Source organism: Daucus carota, chromosome 6 (assembly GCF_001625215.2).
Source record: "Daucus carota subsp. sativus chromosome 6, DH1 v3.0, whole genome shotgun sequence".
Taxonomy (NCBI): domain Eukaryota; kingdom Viridiplantae; phylum Streptophyta; class Magnoliopsida; order Apiales; family Apiaceae; genus Daucus; species Daucus carota.
In genome coordinates this window covers 6,604,657-6,625,331 of record NC_030386.2, presented here as the reverse complement: position 1 = coordinate 6,625,331, position 20,675 = coordinate 6,604,657, and the positions used below count along the sequence as shown (strand labels likewise).

Below are 20,675 nucleotides of genomic sequence, written 5' to 3'. Positions count from 1 at the left end.
TATCATAACTACTACCCCTCCTTCCTAAATACTTTATATTTGAATTGACACTAAGGTTAACAAAATAGCTAAAGTAACAGTAAAAAAATAAGAAAAGAGAAGATGATGGTTGAACTGATTGATATTTAATGTAAATAAACAGGAGAAAAGTGGTGAGGTAATTGATTTTCATATTATTAAATTTATTATATTCAATAAGTTTTAGTATATATATATAAATTAGGCCAGACATTAAAAAAAGAAAGCATAGTATTAAGATATACGGCAGAGTAGGGGTAATCGCGGTGCGGGCGATGCGGTTTTCTTCTTAAACCGCAAACCAAACCGCTTATACGGTTTAGTTAAAACTCAAACTGCAACCGCACCGCGCTTGCATAAAAACTGCGTAAACCGCACCACAAAAATACGGTGTGATGCGGTTTGTACGTTTAAGAATAAATATTTTTGGTTAAAGTTAGAAATAAAATTTATATATACAATAATTAAAACCTTTTCGTGTAATGAATTTATATGATATTTATCATCTCAAAGCTACAACAACTACTAAATAATACAAACAAAAATATAAATATAATAATAAATATGAGTACTAAGAGACATATTATAATAATATAATCATTTCATACAAATTTGGTATAATAACAATGCGAGATTGATAAAATAATAATTAACTATTATTTGAAGAGATTTAACAAATATATATATATATATATATATGTGTGTGTGTGTGTGTGTGTGTGTGTGTGTGTGTGTGTGTGTGTGTGTGTATGTGTATAACATAATTATAAGTTATATATAAATGTATATAGTATAATTTTATTTGACGATCTCTAATATAATTATATATATTATAATATTGTGGTGCGGTGTGGTTTGAACCACACTAGTAATACGCAAACCGCAACACACGGCGCGGTTTGTGAAAAATTCAAATCGCAACCGCACCACGAAAATTAAAAATCGCGTTTTGTGGTGTGGTTTGGTGCGGGGCGGGAGGTTTTTTGATCACCCCTACTGCAGAGTGATAGAAAATTTTCAAAGTATAGTGGGCTAGGATGATTGTTATTTGTTAAGTTTCTAACGATTTGAATTGCAAAAAAAAAATCTCATCAAGAAAAATTATTATTATAAAATCGTTGATGTATAAATTAAAATTTTTAAACTTAATCAAACTAGAAATAATACTTATTTATATATATAAATTAATATGAGAGATATATCAATAATATTTAAGATAAAATAAGTTATTGTGAACGTTAGAGCTAAAAGTGATCCTTTTAACACAAATAACAAAATTATTCTAAAATAATCATTAACACAAATAACATAATCATTTCGATAAATACATAGCGTATATTTGATACGTACTTGATGTCTTTGTTTTGTAGATGACTCTGTAGTACTTGATATTTTGATTTCTACGAATTTGTGTACTTGATATTGGTTGGATTAATGTAGACAATTGGTATTTTGCAATAATTAAATTTCATAATTTTCTTGGTTGGACAATATTTTTGGCATTTATATTATTAAAAATGTGTATTGTTTAAATAGGTAACAAGACATCACATCATTTCATACAAGAAACTGATTTTAATGATTATAACATATATCAATACCCAATATTATATAACAATTTTTTTAAAGAACCAATGTTTACGGGAAAACATCCATTTAGTTTAAAAATAGATGTCTAAGTGTATTAATAATATCACATTTGACTAAACAATTATCCTAAAGGTAAAAATATTTTGTATTTTTTTTTAATAAGCAACTTTTATTATACACCCAACTCCAACAAGAGAAGGGGAAGCATACATACGACCTAGAGGGGAAAGCCCTGAACTTGACTTCTAACCAGCAACCAGCAGACTACAACAACCAAACCTAAAATTATTTAAGCACCCAGCCGAAACATATAACTACAGCTGAGGCAATCCTAGAAACAGAACTAGATACTTAGAAGCCTAGCAACACGGAGCTTTCTTCAGTCGACATCTTCGATAGGGGGATCGCCAGCAAACAAGAGGCCATTTTCCACCAAGGTTGTCTGAAGCACTTCTGCCTGTTCACCAACAGCTTCCACACCATTGCCCTCCATGAACTGACCAGCTGCAAGCATTTCTCCATTCTCCGCCGCAGGAGCACCATTATCATGCATGCCATTTGCAGGAGGAGCCATTGGAACCTGCACCGTCTGTTGGCCCAGAGTCAGACCATTCACTTGGTCTGCAATACCCAGTGCAACATCAAAGTTAACTGGGTCTGGTGCCCCCTCAGGGATCACCACATCCATGAAGTCTAGGTGATCAACACCCAGCCCCATATCCCAGTCCAAAAGTTCCTCAAGTGGGCCAATCATGCGGTTGAGCGTATAGAGCCTGTCAGCCACATCCCTTCCAAGACGAGGAAGGAAACGAGCTACATGGTTGCGGGCCGGAAAGACATAGGATCGCACCTATGCCAGAGTTATTTCCATTCTCAGAGTTGTGTCTATCATATGTTTAAATTGATCATGATACTATATTATGACCATATCTAAAAGTTACAAGTGCGTATTTTTTTAATAGAGATACATATATCTATTTTGTATAAGAAAATAATGTAGTATATCATATTATACACCGGTTAATAATTAATGTTAAAATCCAAAACTTTTAACATCACTCACAAAGACAACGGTTTCAAAATTACGGGACATCGGTTTTTAGCCGAAATCTATTAGCTTATTTCTAATAAGTGCCTTTATAGTGAGGTAGTTGTTGGTCATTGCAGCAGCCCCCGTATTGACATCTGCATAGGTTGGTTGGATATCAACATACTCTCAATCCACTCTAAGCAAGTTGTTGATCAAGTACACCAAGATTGTCATGTCGTATGAAGGATCCGATTTCTTGATTGCATCAATCGCCTCCCTGCACTCACTAAACACAACAACATTAGTTTTTTCTTGATCACAACCTATTTTTAGACCATAAAAAATGACTCAGAACTCTGCTGTTTAAGGGGCTGCTAATCCAATATTCCTCCCTACTCTCCTAAACCAAGCCCCATCTCTCTTCAGCACCCCTCCCACACTTGCACTCATTGCATTCCTATTGGACACTCCATTCACATTGAGTTTGTAAGCCATATATTTCTTTGGTGATCTGATTTGCATCTAAAGCTAAACAAAGGCGAGTTAATATAACATATTTCAGTGGTGGTTGGTTGTAAATACAGTCAAGGTCATGGAGAATTGTAAAGGAATTGCTCCTTAAAAGGTAAAGACTTGACTGTTGACAAGAAATGACCAACGCTTGGCATAGTCTATTTCGACAAAATAAAAGGACATATGCATGTCATTGAATACATTGACAAAATAATACCACCAATACTTGAAAGAGTGAACTGCTAATTACATGACAATTAAATCAAGTATAATAAAAAGCAAAACCAGGGCACAACCAGCCTGTTACATCTAATTTAAGATTTCATTGAATTGTAACAATTGTAACTTCAGTTATAAATGTTAAGTTGTCTGCATTTAAACAAAAAAATGGTAGACATATTAATGTCACCATTCAAGATATTCTAGGATCGAGATGTGATTACAGAAATATATTGTTACCCTGAGATGAGACATAACTTCATAATCAAAAATCGATACTAAAACAAAAGATTATAATTTCTGGCTGCAATTCATTATAATTTCCAAACTAGTCACTTATGTAGTACTGCAATCCTCTCATAAATGGCTTTTAAAAGATTGTCATGTTGGTTACTTAGGATCCAATTTTTGTCAAGCTTTGAGGTCTGACTTCCAATGCTATATCAGTAGGTATAGAAGCTTGTTTAGGAACATTAAAAATACCTCCTTGTGTAGTTAAGGTAGTAACATTAATTTTAGTAGTCTTGCTTTTCTTTTTCTTAGGCCTTGATACAATACTTGACTGGATAGGCAAAGGACCTTCTGTAACGACATTAGTAGTACTAGTTTGAGTGGAAGGTTGAAAATTTGCTCTTGTTGCAGTTGTAGTGGAAGGTTGAAAATTTGCAGTTGAATAATAAAAAATTGTACACATATCAAAGTATATAAAATTGATGTCACAATATATAAAATATGTCAAAATTATTCACCATGACTGCACATGTCCTTGCATTGCGCGGGACCTTTCAGTTTGCAATAAGTATAATGTGCAATGCTTCCAACCGTAACACCTTTTTCAAATCTTTGGCCTTATCTAGTGGAATATCATTTTTTATTTCTCTTTCTCTTAGGCCTGTCAGGTTGGACCTCTATCAAAGGTGGCAATGGTGTCGTAAAAGAAATCTTTTCCTAGAATTGCCGACTACTAATTGGTTCAATCATATGCTCATATGTCTTCAAAAACATTACCTTGTGATAAGTCTTGTGAATATAACATGACATATCTAAGTTTGTCCACCTAATACATGCACAAGCATGATAACATGGAAGTCCAGTTAGGTCATATTTCCTACAAGCACAAGTCATTGTCTCTAGATCAACAACCATTTCATGGCCACCATCACATACAGTGACAAAAAATTTAGTGCTTCCTGACAACTGCACAGTGCAGCCCCCACTCACTCTCAAATCCCTACAAGAAATAGGAGACATGGTAATTTAGTATTTGCATGGCATGTCCAATAATTCTAAAATAATAACTTCTCATTTTATTCTTACTTGCTCACTTTCCTCATTGCATTTGGACAAACTGAATTCAATTGATAGCTTCCAATTATTTTGCCTCTTCTAGTTTGGATACTTCACATGACAGCTTTATGTATCCTCTGTAATAATCCAATTATATGAAGGTCTCTATATTGCCCTATGATGTTGTTAAGACTTCACAATGATTATTTACAAACATGTTTGAATGGCAAGTGGTCCTAAATCCACACCTGGACCATTGAGATCTAGGTTCTTGCATGAGCCAATCATAATATTTTTTGCTTAACTTTTTCAGTGCAGTCATGTGCTTGTCAAACATGTATTCATTACTAGCTCTTGCTTCCATCCAAAATAGATCTAACAAACCCTCTCCCTTATGATCCTTACTCGTGTTATTATTGAGATGCACAACACAGAATTCATGTTCTACATTTGGGACCACATTTTCCAGAGCATTGGTCAAGCCCTACAACATTTAAAATCAAGCAGTCATACCTAATACACACATATAAATTAATAATATGGTTTTTATAATAACTAACTTTTGGTCTATCAGAGATAAAAGTTCATACACCACTGTTGATAATACCTGCATCATTTGCTACTAGTTGTAGGAACTAGTTTCATGAGTCTGTGTTCTCTGCCTCTACAATAGCCCAAGATATAATATGGTACATACCATCATTACAATCAACACCAACTGCAGATAGAAGTTGTCCACCATATGCACCATTAAGATGACAACCATCAAGACCTATTATAGGCTTGCAACCATCCTTAAAACCTTTTTTCAAAGGACCAAGACATATGCACATTCTCTTAAATCTTTTTTTTTTGGTCCATGTTCTGCTTCTTCAAACTCCACTTGAACTGTGCTATCATGCATGCTTTTTTAATCTCATGAATGTAGTCCCACAGAAGTACATATTTTGTCACATGATCACCCTTAATGTTTTCAAAGCCAGTCTTCTAGCCCATCTAATAATATGTCTACTAAAACATTACACTTTCAATCATTCTCTACCTTAAGTCTAAAGGCAGAAAGGGGTTAATTATCAAATTGGGCACTCACTTCACATCAATATATCATCCGGGGCACTCTCGAATTTTCGGTCTCATTTCAGTTGTAATAGTATTTATAGTCGTGTTTGGTTAGGAGAAGTAGAAACCGCTTCTTCTTTTCTTGACGCATTCGTGTAAATAAGTAGAAGCGCTTTTAAGAAGATGAAGATACTAGCTTTTTTCTCAGAGCTTTACTTCTTTTCCAAACATTTTATTTATTTATTTATTTCTCACTTCTACTCCACTTCTTTAGTTTTAGTAATAAGTCGCTTCTTTTAAGCTAACTCAAATGGCCCATATATTATTATTATAGAATGAAAATAGTAGGCTGTTATATTATTATAGAATAAAAATAGTAGAAGAAAGTAGTAAATGTAGAAGTTATTATTTTTGAAAAGTATAAAAATGACGGAACATCTCAAAAAATGAATTGGACGAAGGGAATAACGATAACCGAACAGTCTGCTGTCGACTGGACATCTGCAAGTTGGCCATCTTAAACCTGTAGCACAACTGTAGTATAAGTTTACATATAATATACTTTTAATTTTTTTTTTTCAATGTGCAGAAACAAATAGGGCAGAAAAATGACAATTTCCGACTTCCGTCATATTAAGATCTGCTAACGCGTCCACCGGTATATTCTCGAAATAAGTACTTGTGTTAGACAAAACTACCTAGCAGTAATCAACTGGTTATTGCATCTTTTAAAATCCAATGTACTAAAGACCGGTCAACTTAAAACTAAGCTACTACAAAACGAGGGGGCGTTGATATTTGCTGCTATAGCACACAAAGTTCTAGTTTTGTAAAACAAAAAACCTATCAGAAACAGAGTTGGAAGCCCCACTAAACTGAAATTTAATGTACATGATCCCTATCACATATACTATGAAATTTCATAATGAGTGCCGGAAACTGCAAGAATCTCCTCTCTTGCAATGCCCTGTGTCCTGGAACATATAGCATATTCCTCTAGAGCCGCCATGTCTAGGACCTCCACCTCCACCTCCAAATGATGACGGCTTGTTCCAATTTCTACCTGGTTGAGAACCCTGATCCTTTTGACTAGAGAACTTATCACCAATGCGATGGTGCTGGCTTCTGTTGTTCCCTTGATTCCCTGCTAGCGGGCCCCAACCCTGATTTGCATTTCCTGATGGTGCTGACCAGCCTGTATTTGCATTTCCTGGCATTTGTCCCTGAACATTAGATCCTAGATTCGAGATGGGTGCCGCCAAACCTGCATTTCCGTTTCCAGGGGCTGCACCTTGAGTGCTGGCTGCCATATTTGAATACCAGCCTTGATTTGCATTCATCGGACCAAGCATTTGTACAACGCCAACGGCATTGCCAGGTTGAGGAACCCAACCTGAATTTATGTTTCCAGGAACTGCCCCTTGAAAACCAACTCCTGAACTTCCACCGGGTATAACCCAGCCGGCATTCAGATTCCCAGGTTGTGCCCCTTGAACACTAGCCATCCAGTTCATGTTTGGATTAGGTCCTGACCATCCTATATTCGGACTTACTTGCATTGAAGCCCAACCAGAATTTGGATTATCAGGTTGCAAGTTCTGAGAAGCACTGTTGTCTGCAATTCCCGTTCCCCACTGGACATTAGGCTGCATGTTAGTTTGATTAGTTTGCATTGGAGGCCTCCAGGAGTTTGGTACCTGCGGGACACCTTGCACTGGAAAATTTATAGATGGATTCTGCACAGGAGTTGATTGAACCCCACTCCACTGAGCGTACACCGGCTGTTGGGTGGATGCTTGAATCGAAGAATTTGCTTCCAAACTCTGGGTAGGGGCACCAGCCCAATTCTGCGTTCCAAGTGCAGGGTTGTTAGCAGTGACAGACTGCACGATATTAGCATTAGTTTCAGGTGCAATAAACGGATGGCTGACATTCTGCCCTCCATGCAATGAAGCCACAGTTGACTGAGGATTTGGAAGAGATATAGTTGAGCCTAGAAGATTACCCTGTTCAGGGTTAGGTGATGCCCCAAAAGCAGGATGAGAAATTGAAGGAGTTTTCTCAGATGCCAGCATCAAGTTCCTGGTACTATCTGGGGTAGCTGCCGCAGGTGACTGCAAGGCTTCAATGCTACCAGGTAGAGAGACGCCACCAATAGGACGGCCCGCTTCCCCAGAAGACCTTTGTTTTGGGGTAGGGGAAGGGAGATTTACCAAATTGTTTCTGCCATTATGATTAGAATTTGTCCCGTCTGCAGAAAGTAGTGGGATCTCAACTGAATGAGCAGCCCAATTCCTTGATGCTGAATTAATATTTGAATCCATGGTAAAATGGTTCTGATCAGAGTTCAATTTCTCGGCATCTTGAACCTCCCGCCCTTGATGTAAAGAGTGCAAGGGTGGGAGATGAGGATTATGCAGGTTATTACTATTTGGAATCCCATTGTCTGGGAGCAGCTTTTGAAACTTCCCAGCCAATGCATCAGTCAAAAGCAAAGAATCATCTTTATTTCCAGAACTACTCCATATTCTGAGATCAGAGGGAAAGTATCCGGTATTGCTCCATTTACGTAACTGAGCCATAGAAAACGGGCCTTGAACTTTTCCATGTGGATCCTGGTAATGCCATATCTTGTCTATTTCACTGATGTTCAATGGAGCTGTAGCAACTGGAGCAAGCAAAGATGCAGGAGACTTTTGTGATTGTACATGAGAGGATGAATCAGATCTAGCAGCAGAATTTCTATTAAATCCAAAAGCTTCAGAACTTGTAACTGAATTTGGCTTCTCCAATATAATAGGTTTTTCTGTCTCGCTGCCTCTACCATTATTCCATGAGTTATCAGCAGATACTCCAATACTAAGAGGAGCATCTTCAACTGTATTTGCAAGATTCTTATCCGACAAATTTCTGTTAAGTTCCCAACCTTTACCAGAACTTCTCCTGCTACCAGTCCAGGATTCTTTCGCATCACCACTTCCAGGAGATATGGGCTCCCTTCCTCTCCTGCTAAACCCAGAACCTCTGGGCCTCGTATATATTTCTAAATAAACAAAAAGTAACTTTTAACAAAACAGTACAGTATAATATTGTCACATCAGACTACCAAGTGAAGACCAAACCTTGTTTACTACTGTCAATTTCACTATCATTATCTTCCGACACAAATTCAGGGTCCATCTTTGGGTCTGCATGTATCTCAGGAATATCTTCTAGTCTACGCCTACGCTCTTCAGGGGTCCTCAGAAGCTGTAAACTCTCTACACACTCTCTGAGTGTAATATTCAGTTAAGGATCACAAGTTACAACAGTTCAAATATGGTCCACACAGGAAGATACAATGACACTAACAACCAACGATGTGAAGTTTTACTACTAAAATAATTTGTCTTTACTGAATCCCTTCTCTTCGGGTTACCAAAAACTTTTTTTAAGAAAAATTTTATGCCCTACACCACAAGTTGATTATACGACATTCTACAGAGAACTGAAACTGCAGAAGGAAAAAAAATGACAGCAAAGGATATTGCTTCTTTTTGCCTAAATCGCTTGCTCTATCACGAAGATGAGTAAGCCGCTGTACTTCTGATTCAAGCCACTGCATCACAATAATTGAGCATGATAAATAACACATACAGGAGCAGTTTTATGTATAAAGTGTTAAAACATTATAACTGAAAAGATAACTGAAAAGTCAAAAGGCATGATTTTATAAGATGCTAAATTTTCAGGCGAAGATCCCTGTATTGAACTCAGCATTTAGGTATTACCGGTTCAAGACAAGTAGACAGTAAGAAATTATATTAAATAAAGATACTGCCTCATACATAATTTCTATTAGTAGATATCTGTACTATATATAATTTAACAAGAGTAACTATCAGGCTGAAACTAGAATCAACAAAGAGAATAAAATATTCATCATGGGTATACAAGCAGTCCCAACTCCCAACAGCAAAAATCAAGCAACGAAGAAACTTGTACTTCAGTTATATCATTTAGGAGTTCAAAGATATCTAAACCCGCACTAATTTTAGAAGATGAGATGTATTTGAATCCACAAAATTTCTTACTTTATAAATTAAACAAACATCATTTTATCTCTTGAAAATAAAAAACTTACAAATTCATAACACAGCACAAAACAAGAACACTGGCAAGGGCAATAGTAACTCCAAAAAAAGTAGACTGTTGTGCTTATTGATCAATTAACTCGAGCCTCCCGGATAACTATCACAGGACTGATTATGTGAAAAACCTTAGTTCTAATCTCACTCCTAATTCTAACCAAAAGAAAAAAAGGTAAATGCTTCTAGTATCATGTTCCTCTAAACACACCCCTGTGATAAGATAAGTAACTTCCATCTGTTTATTAAAATCCTGATATTAATGCATGGCAAGCAATATGTAAAGACAGAAATATTGTTCTCGTATACAGCTTTGACAACGAATTGTTTTTAAGACAAGGACAAAGAAACTATATGACACACGGGCAATTGTCAGCATTCCGTTAAGCAACTCGAATGCACCTCTAGGTTTTATATATCTAAGCAAAATTTGGCTATTTTAGAACCTTTCGCGTGAAAAGGGCAAAGAAAATTACATCGATTGTAATCCAGGAAACATGAAATCAATTTCTGATATACTACACTAAATGGGCATATAGTGGAGGAAGGGGAGTAAGAACATATATATACACAATGAAGGTTGAAAATGCCATATTATCACCTCTTTGTCCTTTTTGGATGCGTCCATATTTTCCTAAAATTTTAAGTAAGGTATGAAATGACACACATTATTCTTTGATAACACACATAAGTGAGCTTACTCTTTAATGTATAATATACATCCATACATACGATAACTATCACATAATTTGTAAAACAAATACACTAGTAAGATAATTATCTAGATAAATCTATATATAACTCAAATTTTAGTTTCAAACACAAGTGCAACACTTTACAGATCAACTTCTTAATAGTAATGTCTTTACAGTTTACATAAGTTTATATACTAAATGAGTTAAAAACTACAAACATTATAAATATTTAGTTCAATATATTTGACACCATTTATAATCACCAACATATTTTGTTTGATGTAGGCAACTCAATTTCAGTGTAAAAATTAAATACGGAAAATTTAAAAAGAATTTAAATGTGAATCATCACCAAATGTGACCAAATTAATTCTATTAATAATTATCAACAATATCTGTACTTTATACAATACTAATACATTTGTTGAGATTATACTTGACACCACCTTATACATAAATGTGGTATGAGTTAATCAAATAAAGTCAAAAAGTAAATATTCAATTGGATTGAGCATTGAGCATATATAAAATATTAGTTATACTTAAGTTGTAACTCATCTTTATTACTTAAAGCCCATGTTTTTTTACTGGAATACTGTAAAAAAAACTAAACAATGTTATATTTTTATCATCACTATTTTAATTAGACCCAATTACCGACCGACTAATCCAGCTAATTACCCCGATCACCAACAAACTAATCCGGCATAATTACCGACAGACTGACCGAATACCAAACCTTTAATATTTCGGCTTCAATAATATACTCGTATGGATATAACATGATGTATTATTTTTCCTTTTACCTTCCTTAATTCCAAGTTTAAATATCTAAAATTGAGAAAATTTAGTAATTCTGTTCTGTTACCATATTTCCGATTCTGTTACTATACTTCAGATAAATTGGTTATTTGATTTGTAATAAATTTTGGGGAGGTATCCAGTTTAAACCTAAATCAAAACCCAGTGGTTCAGGTTCCATTTTCATTTCTAGGTATCCGATTCGAACCTGAATTAAATGGTACTTAAGTTTGGTTTAAAACCTAAACTACCATAGGACCCATTACCAATTCTCTTTCCACCAGAAGTTAGTCTTCATGAGAGTTGAGCTTGTTAACATGTGAAACTTGAGCTAGATCTTAACAAGTTTAACGCGTTATTGCTGACTGCACAGACTATATCACTTGACCACTTCTCAGTTCAAAAGCCAATCAAATTAGTCTGGAATTAAAGAGCTCATCGACATGTTTATAATATCATCAAAATCACTAATCTTTATAAAACAATATATAATGAACCATGGGATCAAAGCCGGTTACACATCAACCAATCACTTTTATCTTAAAACAAAGCAAAAACCTACTACTATATTCACAAGGTACCAATATACAATAGTTCGGAACGAAGAATATAACAGATCCTAAGATCACATAGCAAACCTAAAGAGACAGGGGAACATGTGGTAGAGCGTTCCACGACATTCATACAAGGGAAAGATATAATATCGAAGCTATGACAAACCGGAATAACCCTGTGTCATTACCAATAGTGCGTCCATTTGAATAAGGACTTCGATACATGAGGAGATTTGTAATTCCTGATACTCCCTCCTCCGTCCCTACTTAGTTGTTACGTTTTAGGAAATCACACATTTTAGGAAAAATTTAATACATGACTTGTTTCCATAGTTGCCCCTAATTATTGAATTAAATGATAGCTTAGGAATGTATAATTAGTTGTATAGTCAAACATAGACAACAGAAATGTAGGGGTTGTTTTGGAAAAAAATTGTAAAAAATTGTACCGAAATATGTGAAGGACAACTGTTCAGGGACTTTATTTTTGTCAAAAGGGACAACTAAACAGGGACAAAGGGAGTACAACTTAACTTTTAAGCCGTTCAGCCATAATGTGCTCTAATTTACGCATTTAAGATGTGCATATTCAAATTTTAAAAACAACGTGATAAATAAATCAAGGATAAAATCTCGGTGCATAAAGAATATTGGAAACCCAATTACATTCTATGCTTCATCTTAAAATTAAAAAATAAACATCAAATATAAAGGAACATAATAAGAACAGGAATTAGGGCCACAAACAATGAGCTAACAGTTCAAGCTTTTAAGTTAATACGAAAGCATATTTTCATAGAAGAAGTATGTGATAACAGGCTGCTACAGGAGTCAGTGTCCTAAATAGGAAATATAATTTAATTGGATAATTCCTACAACGAGGAATTCTTTTTTTCAAGCTGCTAACTTAATGTACATAGTTTTCACTCACAGCCCAAAACCCAAAACTAATATCAGACACACAAGTGACATAACCATCACATTAACTATTAGTTCTCATGAGCAACACTTACATCATTTACTCTTGCAACCTGGACTTCCATGGCCTTGTCTTGAATGGCACCCTACAAGCAAACATAAAATGTGTCACAAGAATAAGCCGAATGCATGTATTGAATTTAAAGTTAAAGAAAATTTGGTGTGCATAATTACCACCGTCATGGGCGCGATGAACCCACACTTTATACTCTGGCGTAAACGTTTGCATTCGTCCTGGAGAACAAAGAATGATACACATCAGCTAATTGGCTTAAAATACACCACGTGTATGCTAACATAATCATAATCCATAATATAACAAAAAGAACTTTACAGATCATTATTTTCTTTTCGAAATAAGTGCCACCTTTATTAACATGGTTCAATATATATAAAAAAAAACGTCAGAGTAGGGAGCCTCTTCATACATTGTCTAACAGTAAATCATGTAATGGGTAACATTGTAATACATAACATTTATATACAAAAAAGAAAGGGAAAATGATGCATTATCATTAAACCAGCATACAAACAACTTAAATAAGTTGGTTAGCATTATATTCTTCTCAGTATGCTTACCTCCGTGAACTCCTGATTTGAAATGCTATCAATCGATATAACCTCCTTCTTGTTAAGATTTAAAATTTCTATCATCAGATTAGTTGTCCGCTTGCCAACTTTATAGAAGTCGTCTACTTTGGTCGTACCTGCATTGCAAAAAATTTATTTTGCCCCTTAATGACGATATCATGTGCACACCCTGCACAAAGTCTAAGAAAATAGTGAAAAAAATCACCTTTGACTTGGACTAGCCTATATATGTCTTGCTTCTGATTACTACCAGAAATTCTTATCCTCACAAAAGTATCAACCACCTTGTCACTAAAGGTTTCAATATCTTCCAGTAGATCCTCCATCAACTTCCTTCTTAGGTATATTAAGCTAATGTTATGAATATCAATGGCAGCATAATCATCAAGATTAGATTGACGTTCCCGGCCATCTTTCTTCCGTGTTTTACGTTTCCTATCCTTCCCACTTTTTATCACACATTCAATGTTCCCATCAGCATCAACATGGTTGGTTTCAGTATCAACAACACTACCTTGAACATCATCTATCTGTGTATCCTCCTTCATTAAAAAGTGAGATTCAAGAAGTTTTAACATTTCAAAATGTCCCACACGAGCTTTTCCAAATATATTTTCAAGCCTAGCATCACAAATGATTTGACTTTTTCGACGAGGATCACGAAGTTTATTTGTTTTTATGTATTCAAGCAATAGGGCCTGAACATCAAACTGAGATAGAACAGTTCTATCCCCATCTCTCATGTGCATAACAAATTCTAAAAGCTCTTTTGATGCCCATTCGGTGCTTTTAGGTGTAGACTTTCTTTCCGCGCCAGCTGTTATTGCTTCACTTGTCGACTCATCTTGCTTAGTAGCACGAGACTTTAGACGTTTACTGTACTTTCTTTTTTTAGGCTTACTCGCTTCAGGATTATCAGAGGCATTATCAGTTCCAACACCAACATCATCCTTTGTGTCAAGCTGCTCCCCAGGAGACTCATTTTTGCTAGCCCCTAAAGCAGATCCTTTCCATGGGTTTTTAGCCTTAGCAATTTCAACTGGAGAAATAGACAGACTTTCTTTAAGATCTATCCAGTAATCCTTGAAGAGGTACTCCCAGCTAGACTTGTCATCAAAATCAATTTGTGCCTGTGCAAACAGAGAAGAGAAAACAAGAATATTAAAAAAGGACAGACATTAAAAGTCGCTACAACTAGATGCCTGAATTTTGACTAAAAATTCTGCTATCTGTCAATTCTTGGGCAGCCCTTTTAATGTCCAAACAAAATCACTACATTTCTGTAAATGGCTAATATAGATAAAATATACACCAATATCAAGTAATAGGCATACAGTTGCACATGATTATAATAAAATATAAAAAGACATAGTATAAATCTATAGTGAATCCAAATCTTGTAAAAACCAAAATAGTTCCTCTTGAGAATGCTCCTTATGTCTCTTACAAGAAGTTTGCGTGCAATACTACAATGCATTGCAAATTTTGACCAGAAATTCTGCTATCTGTCAATTCTAGGGCAGCCCTTTTAATATCCAGACAAGATCACTAAATTTCTGTAAATGGCTAATATAGAAAAACTATACACCAATATCAAGTAATAGGCATACAATTGCACATGATTCATCTCAAAATATAACAAAATATAAGAAGACATAGTCTAAATCTATAGTGAATCCAAATCTTGTAAAAACCAAAATAGCTCCTCTTGAGAATGCTCCTTATGTCTCTTACAAGAAGTTAGCGTGCAAGACTACAATGTATTGCAGGAACCAAATCATTCTTCAACTTGGTAAAGGAAAGTAATTAATGTCCATAACCACCACATCCAATAGAAATAGATATATCAGCAGAACGAGTGAGTACCTGACTTCCTTGTGCATTATCTTCAATCATCATCACAATTTTAATGCAAGCTTCGCAAAAGCCTTTGTTTCCTCTAACACATAATATGACTGCATCCTTAATACATCCTTTGCACAAGGAAAAAGTACATGTATAGCACATATAGTATGCATTTTTCTGACAGTTTGTATGGCTGCACTGATGCCAACCTGAAAATTTAGAGTGGACACCCATCAACAAAATTCTTGTCGAAACAGTGAAATCATACTACTGAGTATTTACGAAGACCTTTTTCTTATTATTTCTTTTGGTATGGCACAAGTAGAAAATTAAGATGTCTAAAGTTGTAAAATTTAAGGGTCCAGAACTAATAATATTTTTTTTTACCCCAAATTAATGGATGGATATTTATCTGGTAAAATGTTTCCATGTCATCGTTGCAAAATAAAAACTTGAGCACCTAAAGGCCCAGAAAAACCTAGATAATTTGGGGGGGGGGGGGGGGGGATTACACCAAGTATTAATTCGATGTCCAAACAAAGGTAAGACGAGAGCTAATATCACCGGACATGCACATCAGAACATATCTCCAGTAGGGGTGCCAAATCTATATGGCATGGCACTCTTGGGTGCCACCTATTGCAGTTCCAAGGGTGCCAAAAGAAGTGGTTAACTTTTTGCACCCCTCAAAATGGATGAAACTCTATTCTTGAACAAAATGAATGTATCAATCTGGCCTCTTTTATTGTATCTAACTCTTCATATTTAATGATCTAATATGATAGTTAATGTGGGGATCATTTAGGTACCTTGCATGATATGCCAACTATTAGAGCTAAAAGTTTTCACATTTGACATGGATGAGAAGGGAAAAATATTATAATTTTCGGCAAGTTGGCAATGTTTTGCACCCCCAAAGGGTACCACGACTAGAGATGCTGAAATGCTCTTTCATCTTAGAGGGCAGAGTATGTAACTATGTTACATACACATCATGTTCAATAGCTATCAGCCCTAAGTAATAGTAAATATTGGAAAATTTACTATAGTTAACTTTGAAAACATTTTACCCTCTTAATATATAAAAGTCCAATGGTTTTTGCATTTTACCCTATCAGCAAGATTAATTATAATATGTTTGCTTTCCTGCAAAAAGCATATATGTTTACACTTTGCATAAAGAGAAGGCAGGTGTTAACAAAACATTTTTGCACATCTAATGTACACAGTTTGCTGTATGTGTAATTCCTATGACTTCTGCTTTTCAAGGGTCGAAGTATTGGCAAGACTCACACCCATCAAATCAAGTAACAGAAAGCTTGCAGAGAAAAGAAGTGAAACAAGTAACAGACCTAACTTTTCACATAATAATTGAAGTGGCCCGACACCAAGTAAGACGTTAAAGGTGTTTCTACTATGCTTTCATTTTTATTCGTTTATGCAAATAATGCAAAAGAGTTCACATGAAACTTACCACAATTCCAACGACCCTTGGCTTGAAAGAATTTCTCATTACGATTAACACAAGAAGCATGGTATGCTTTAGGGCAGTTCCTGACAGAAATGGAACATTTGATAAACAATATTAAAAAGGGAACGCAACATCCAGAATCCAATAGTTTATAATTAAAAGAACAGCATACTTTCGGTCGCACAGCACGAGGTCTCCACCATCAAAGCAAACAAAACAAACATCCTCCTCCTCAACCGGAAGTCCGACCATATTGAGTGGTTGAGCTTTTCCTGCAGCTTTTGTATTCTTTCCTCTCTTCCGCTTCCCTCCACTGATCTTCACTAATTCACCTGCATCAGTTTCTGTTTCCATTTCAACATCGGCAGCGGGAATCTCCTCGTCCCCCACCAATCTTTCATCTTCTTCATCTTCAGCCAACTGTGAATCGCCATCTGGTTGAGGAACCTCTCCTTCAAATTTATCCTCATCAAATTCTCTTTCAGTTTCCATTATATCTTCTTCATCTTCAGCCAACTGTGAATCACCATCTGGTTGAGGAACCTCTCCTTCAAATTTATCCTCATCGTATTCTCTTCCAGTTTCCATTATATCTTCTTCATCATCAGACTCTGGAGCAGAATCCAACTCATCATCTCTTTTCTTGTTTACACTTTCCATTACCAAATTCTTTTCCTCCATGACTGTATCTTCGGCAAGACCAATTAAACCGGAACTATGTTCTGCATTATCCTCAATATTAGCAGCCCTTTCCTCCACTTCATTCAGAGACTGACTCGAGACATATCCCATTTCCACTTTCTCCTCCTCCACCATATCATCAACATTCTTAACAGGCTCCCGACTCACTTTCATCTCAGTCTCAATCTCACTTTTGTTCTCAGCCTCATTGCCAACCTCACACAGAGCTTCCCCGACTACCTCAGTTCCGCAATCACCTTTAAGCTCCTCCGCTTTCACTTCCTCACATACAGCCCCTGCCTGTAATTCAACCCCAGCCTCATCTTTTATCTCACTCTCGGGCACAACTTTATCCCCCGCTTCTTCTCCCACATTCATACCACCTTCAACCTCCAATTCATCTTTCTTTTCCGCCACTACCTGCACGCAAACATTTTGCTTATCGTCAAAACCATCCTCACAAACATCTTTATCTTCCACCTGATCATTATCCCCCAATATCTCTCCCTCGTCGACACCATTACCTTCTACCTCCCCCTCTTTCGCAACCTGACACCCATAATTACCCTGTAATTCATCTTTCTTCTCCGCCACAACTTCTCCCTCTAATTCATCATTCTTATCATCTCCTCGCACAGTATCATACAAAACTTCTCCCTCAATTTCATCATCCTTATCATCTCTTACCTCAATTCCACTCGCATCCACACCGACCCCACTAACCTCTATTTCACCACTCAACTCATCCTTCCTTTCCAATTCCCCGGCTTCCACCTCCACGCCGTCACTAAACTTACCATCAATTTCCAGCTCCACACAATTCTCAGACAGATTTTCCGATTCGGTCACAGGAATCGAAGCCTCAGCTTCTTCAATTTCACGACCAACACACTCAAAATCGCTGCTTTTTTCACCAGCCACATCGCATTCTTTGGGCTCTAGCGTATCTACTGTATCATCAATATCAATAAGCCGAGATTTATTGGATAGATTATCATCGTTTTCCTCCATCAAATTAAAGAGATAGAAGCTTTCTAAACCCTAGCCCTCGATTGAATAGAATTAATAAATATCAACACACAGAGTATACGAAGAGCATAAAAACCTATATATATTAGTATTAGAGAGAGAACGAGGAGAAGAAGGGGAATGAATTTGGGATTATATGCTATGGACTTTGCCACCAAACGGGTTGAGGAATCGGGTTGCCTCTTTTAGATCTCTCAAATGATACGGCCCACTTCCTGCGCCTTTAACATTCGCTTTTTTACGTTATGACTCAACTTATTATTAGTTATAAATATAAATATTAAATATTAAATATATAATAATAATAACAGAAAAATGTGATTTATGAATGATTTATATTTGATTTTTATCAAAAACAAACTTTAAAATATTTAAGTTACCGAAGAAAGTATCATGAACTGATTTCTAATTTTAAATTAAGTTTCGGTTTTATTTCAAATTTATGCCGATTTCTGTTTTATTACATAAACACATGTTTTTCAGTTTAAACTCGACAATGATTTAAAAATTCGGGCAAGTTCGTTATTATTTCTAATTTATTTTATCCTACTTATTTCTTATTTTTAACTCACTCAGACTTTACACTAATTTCTTTTTTATTATTCAAATATACTTCTAGATTCATTCATACTTTTTAGTAATATTTTTGTACTTGAAAAAGATGAATATATGTTAATTGTTAATGAAATTTATAATTTAATTATTTTATGGATATAGAAATAAAGATGTTTATGCTATGATTTTGATTTAACACACTTTAATTATAGGAATATTTATATGTATACCAACTTATAACAAATTATTTACAAAAATACTGTCAAGTTAAATTTTTTTTTAAATACAATTTTTTTTCAAATTATTTACAAAAATACGATTTGTAACTTCTACAACCTCATTTGCAACATCTGTTTGCAACCATTGCAAATGAAGTTGCATAAGTTGCAAATAAAAGTTTTCATTTGCAGCTGTTGCAAACGAAGTTGCAAGTCGTATTTGTTACCAAAGTTGCAAATTAATTTCTCATTTGAAACTATTTACAACTGTCGCAAAACGTTGTTGCAAATGAGGTTGCAGAAATTGCAAGTTGTATTTTTGTAAAAAAATTTATAAAAAATGATATTTTTAAAATATTGAAAGTTTGCAATAATATTTTTATAAAAAATTTTAAGAGGTTAGGCAGGTATGAAAAAAACCCTTAATTATAGTGTCTGAGCGAAATATAATTATTTTTCATAATCATTATAATTCTAAAGAAATTAAATTATTATTTTTATCTATCTTCAATATGTGAAATATGCCAAATAGATGCCATGTAGGTGACCCGTAGATAAATTAACCAACATATTTTATCATTGGAGATGCTCTTATGCACAAAAAACAATAATATGCAACTTTTTGGGTAAGAAAATTTGAACGTAAAGGCGAAAAACTTCAAATTAAAATAACACCTTATTAATAAAATAAAAGCAAAGTAATTACAACTTGGTAGTGTGTGTATATATATATATATATATATTAAATGATTTTATTCCTATATTAGTTATGATTATATTTATCGATTAGATTTTAATATTTTAGTGTAAGTAAGCAATTTTAAATCGGAATGGACTTGGAGCAAATTAAAAGAAAATTCGGATGTTAGCATGAGAGTAATTTTCAAAGTCCAATACGTGCTTGTAGCTTATATAGAAAAAGTTTTCTTTCATTCTTTCCACCACTGCGAATATTCGATACAAGTCTTACCATATACACTATTCTAGTACGTATATCCAACATGGTGAAGGAATTTTGTTCGGAGTATATCATCATTAGGCCCGTACCCGTATCCGCTGACCGGTCAAAATACGGACATCTTTATCTACATGTAGAAAGGAAGGTCCTTGCAAAATATCCATAATTATGGAGGAAAGCTCCCTATTAACCAATATTTGCAATACATATACATGTATTTATATAATTAACAAGTGTCACACTTATACTTGTTAATCTAAGATTTTCTTATCTTTAATCTTGCAAGTATTGTGTTAATGTTAGCTTGTCTTGGAAGCCTCAAGGATGATTAAATTGCGATTTGTTTCGTCGTTCTCTCATCGATCGATCTTGTCGGAATATCCAAGATAATTAAATCTTCAAAGAGAATATTTCTTTTTATAAATATATGAATTCTTTTATTCTTGTCTTTTGATC

At 35.0% G+C, this 20,675-nt stretch overlaps 1 protein-coding gene across 1 annotated transcript; it reads right to left on the bottom strand.

Moving 5' to 3' along the window:
• Positions 1 to 6,415: 6,415 nt before the first annotated feature.
• Positions 6,416 to 18,637, bottom strand: LOC108227217 (zinc finger CCCH domain-containing protein 19). Its single transcript, XM_017402255.2, has 10 exons — positions 16,951 to 18,637; positions 16,782 to 16,861; positions 15,329 to 15,516; positions 13,668 to 14,592; positions 13,451 to 13,578; positions 13,046 to 13,105; positions 12,907 to 12,957; positions 9,244 to 9,314; positions 8,839 to 8,993; positions 6,416 to 8,759 (listed from the first exon to the last, which is right to left on the bottom strand). The coding sequence occupies exons 1-10, from the start codon at positions 18,468 to 18,470 to the stop codon at positions 6,637 to 6,639; spliced, it is 5,301 nt and encodes a 1,766-aa protein (XP_017257744.1). The 5' UTR covers positions 18,471 to 18,637; the 3' UTR covers positions 6,416 to 6,636.
• Between the last annotated feature and the right edge of the window lie 2,038 nt (positions 18,638 to 20,675).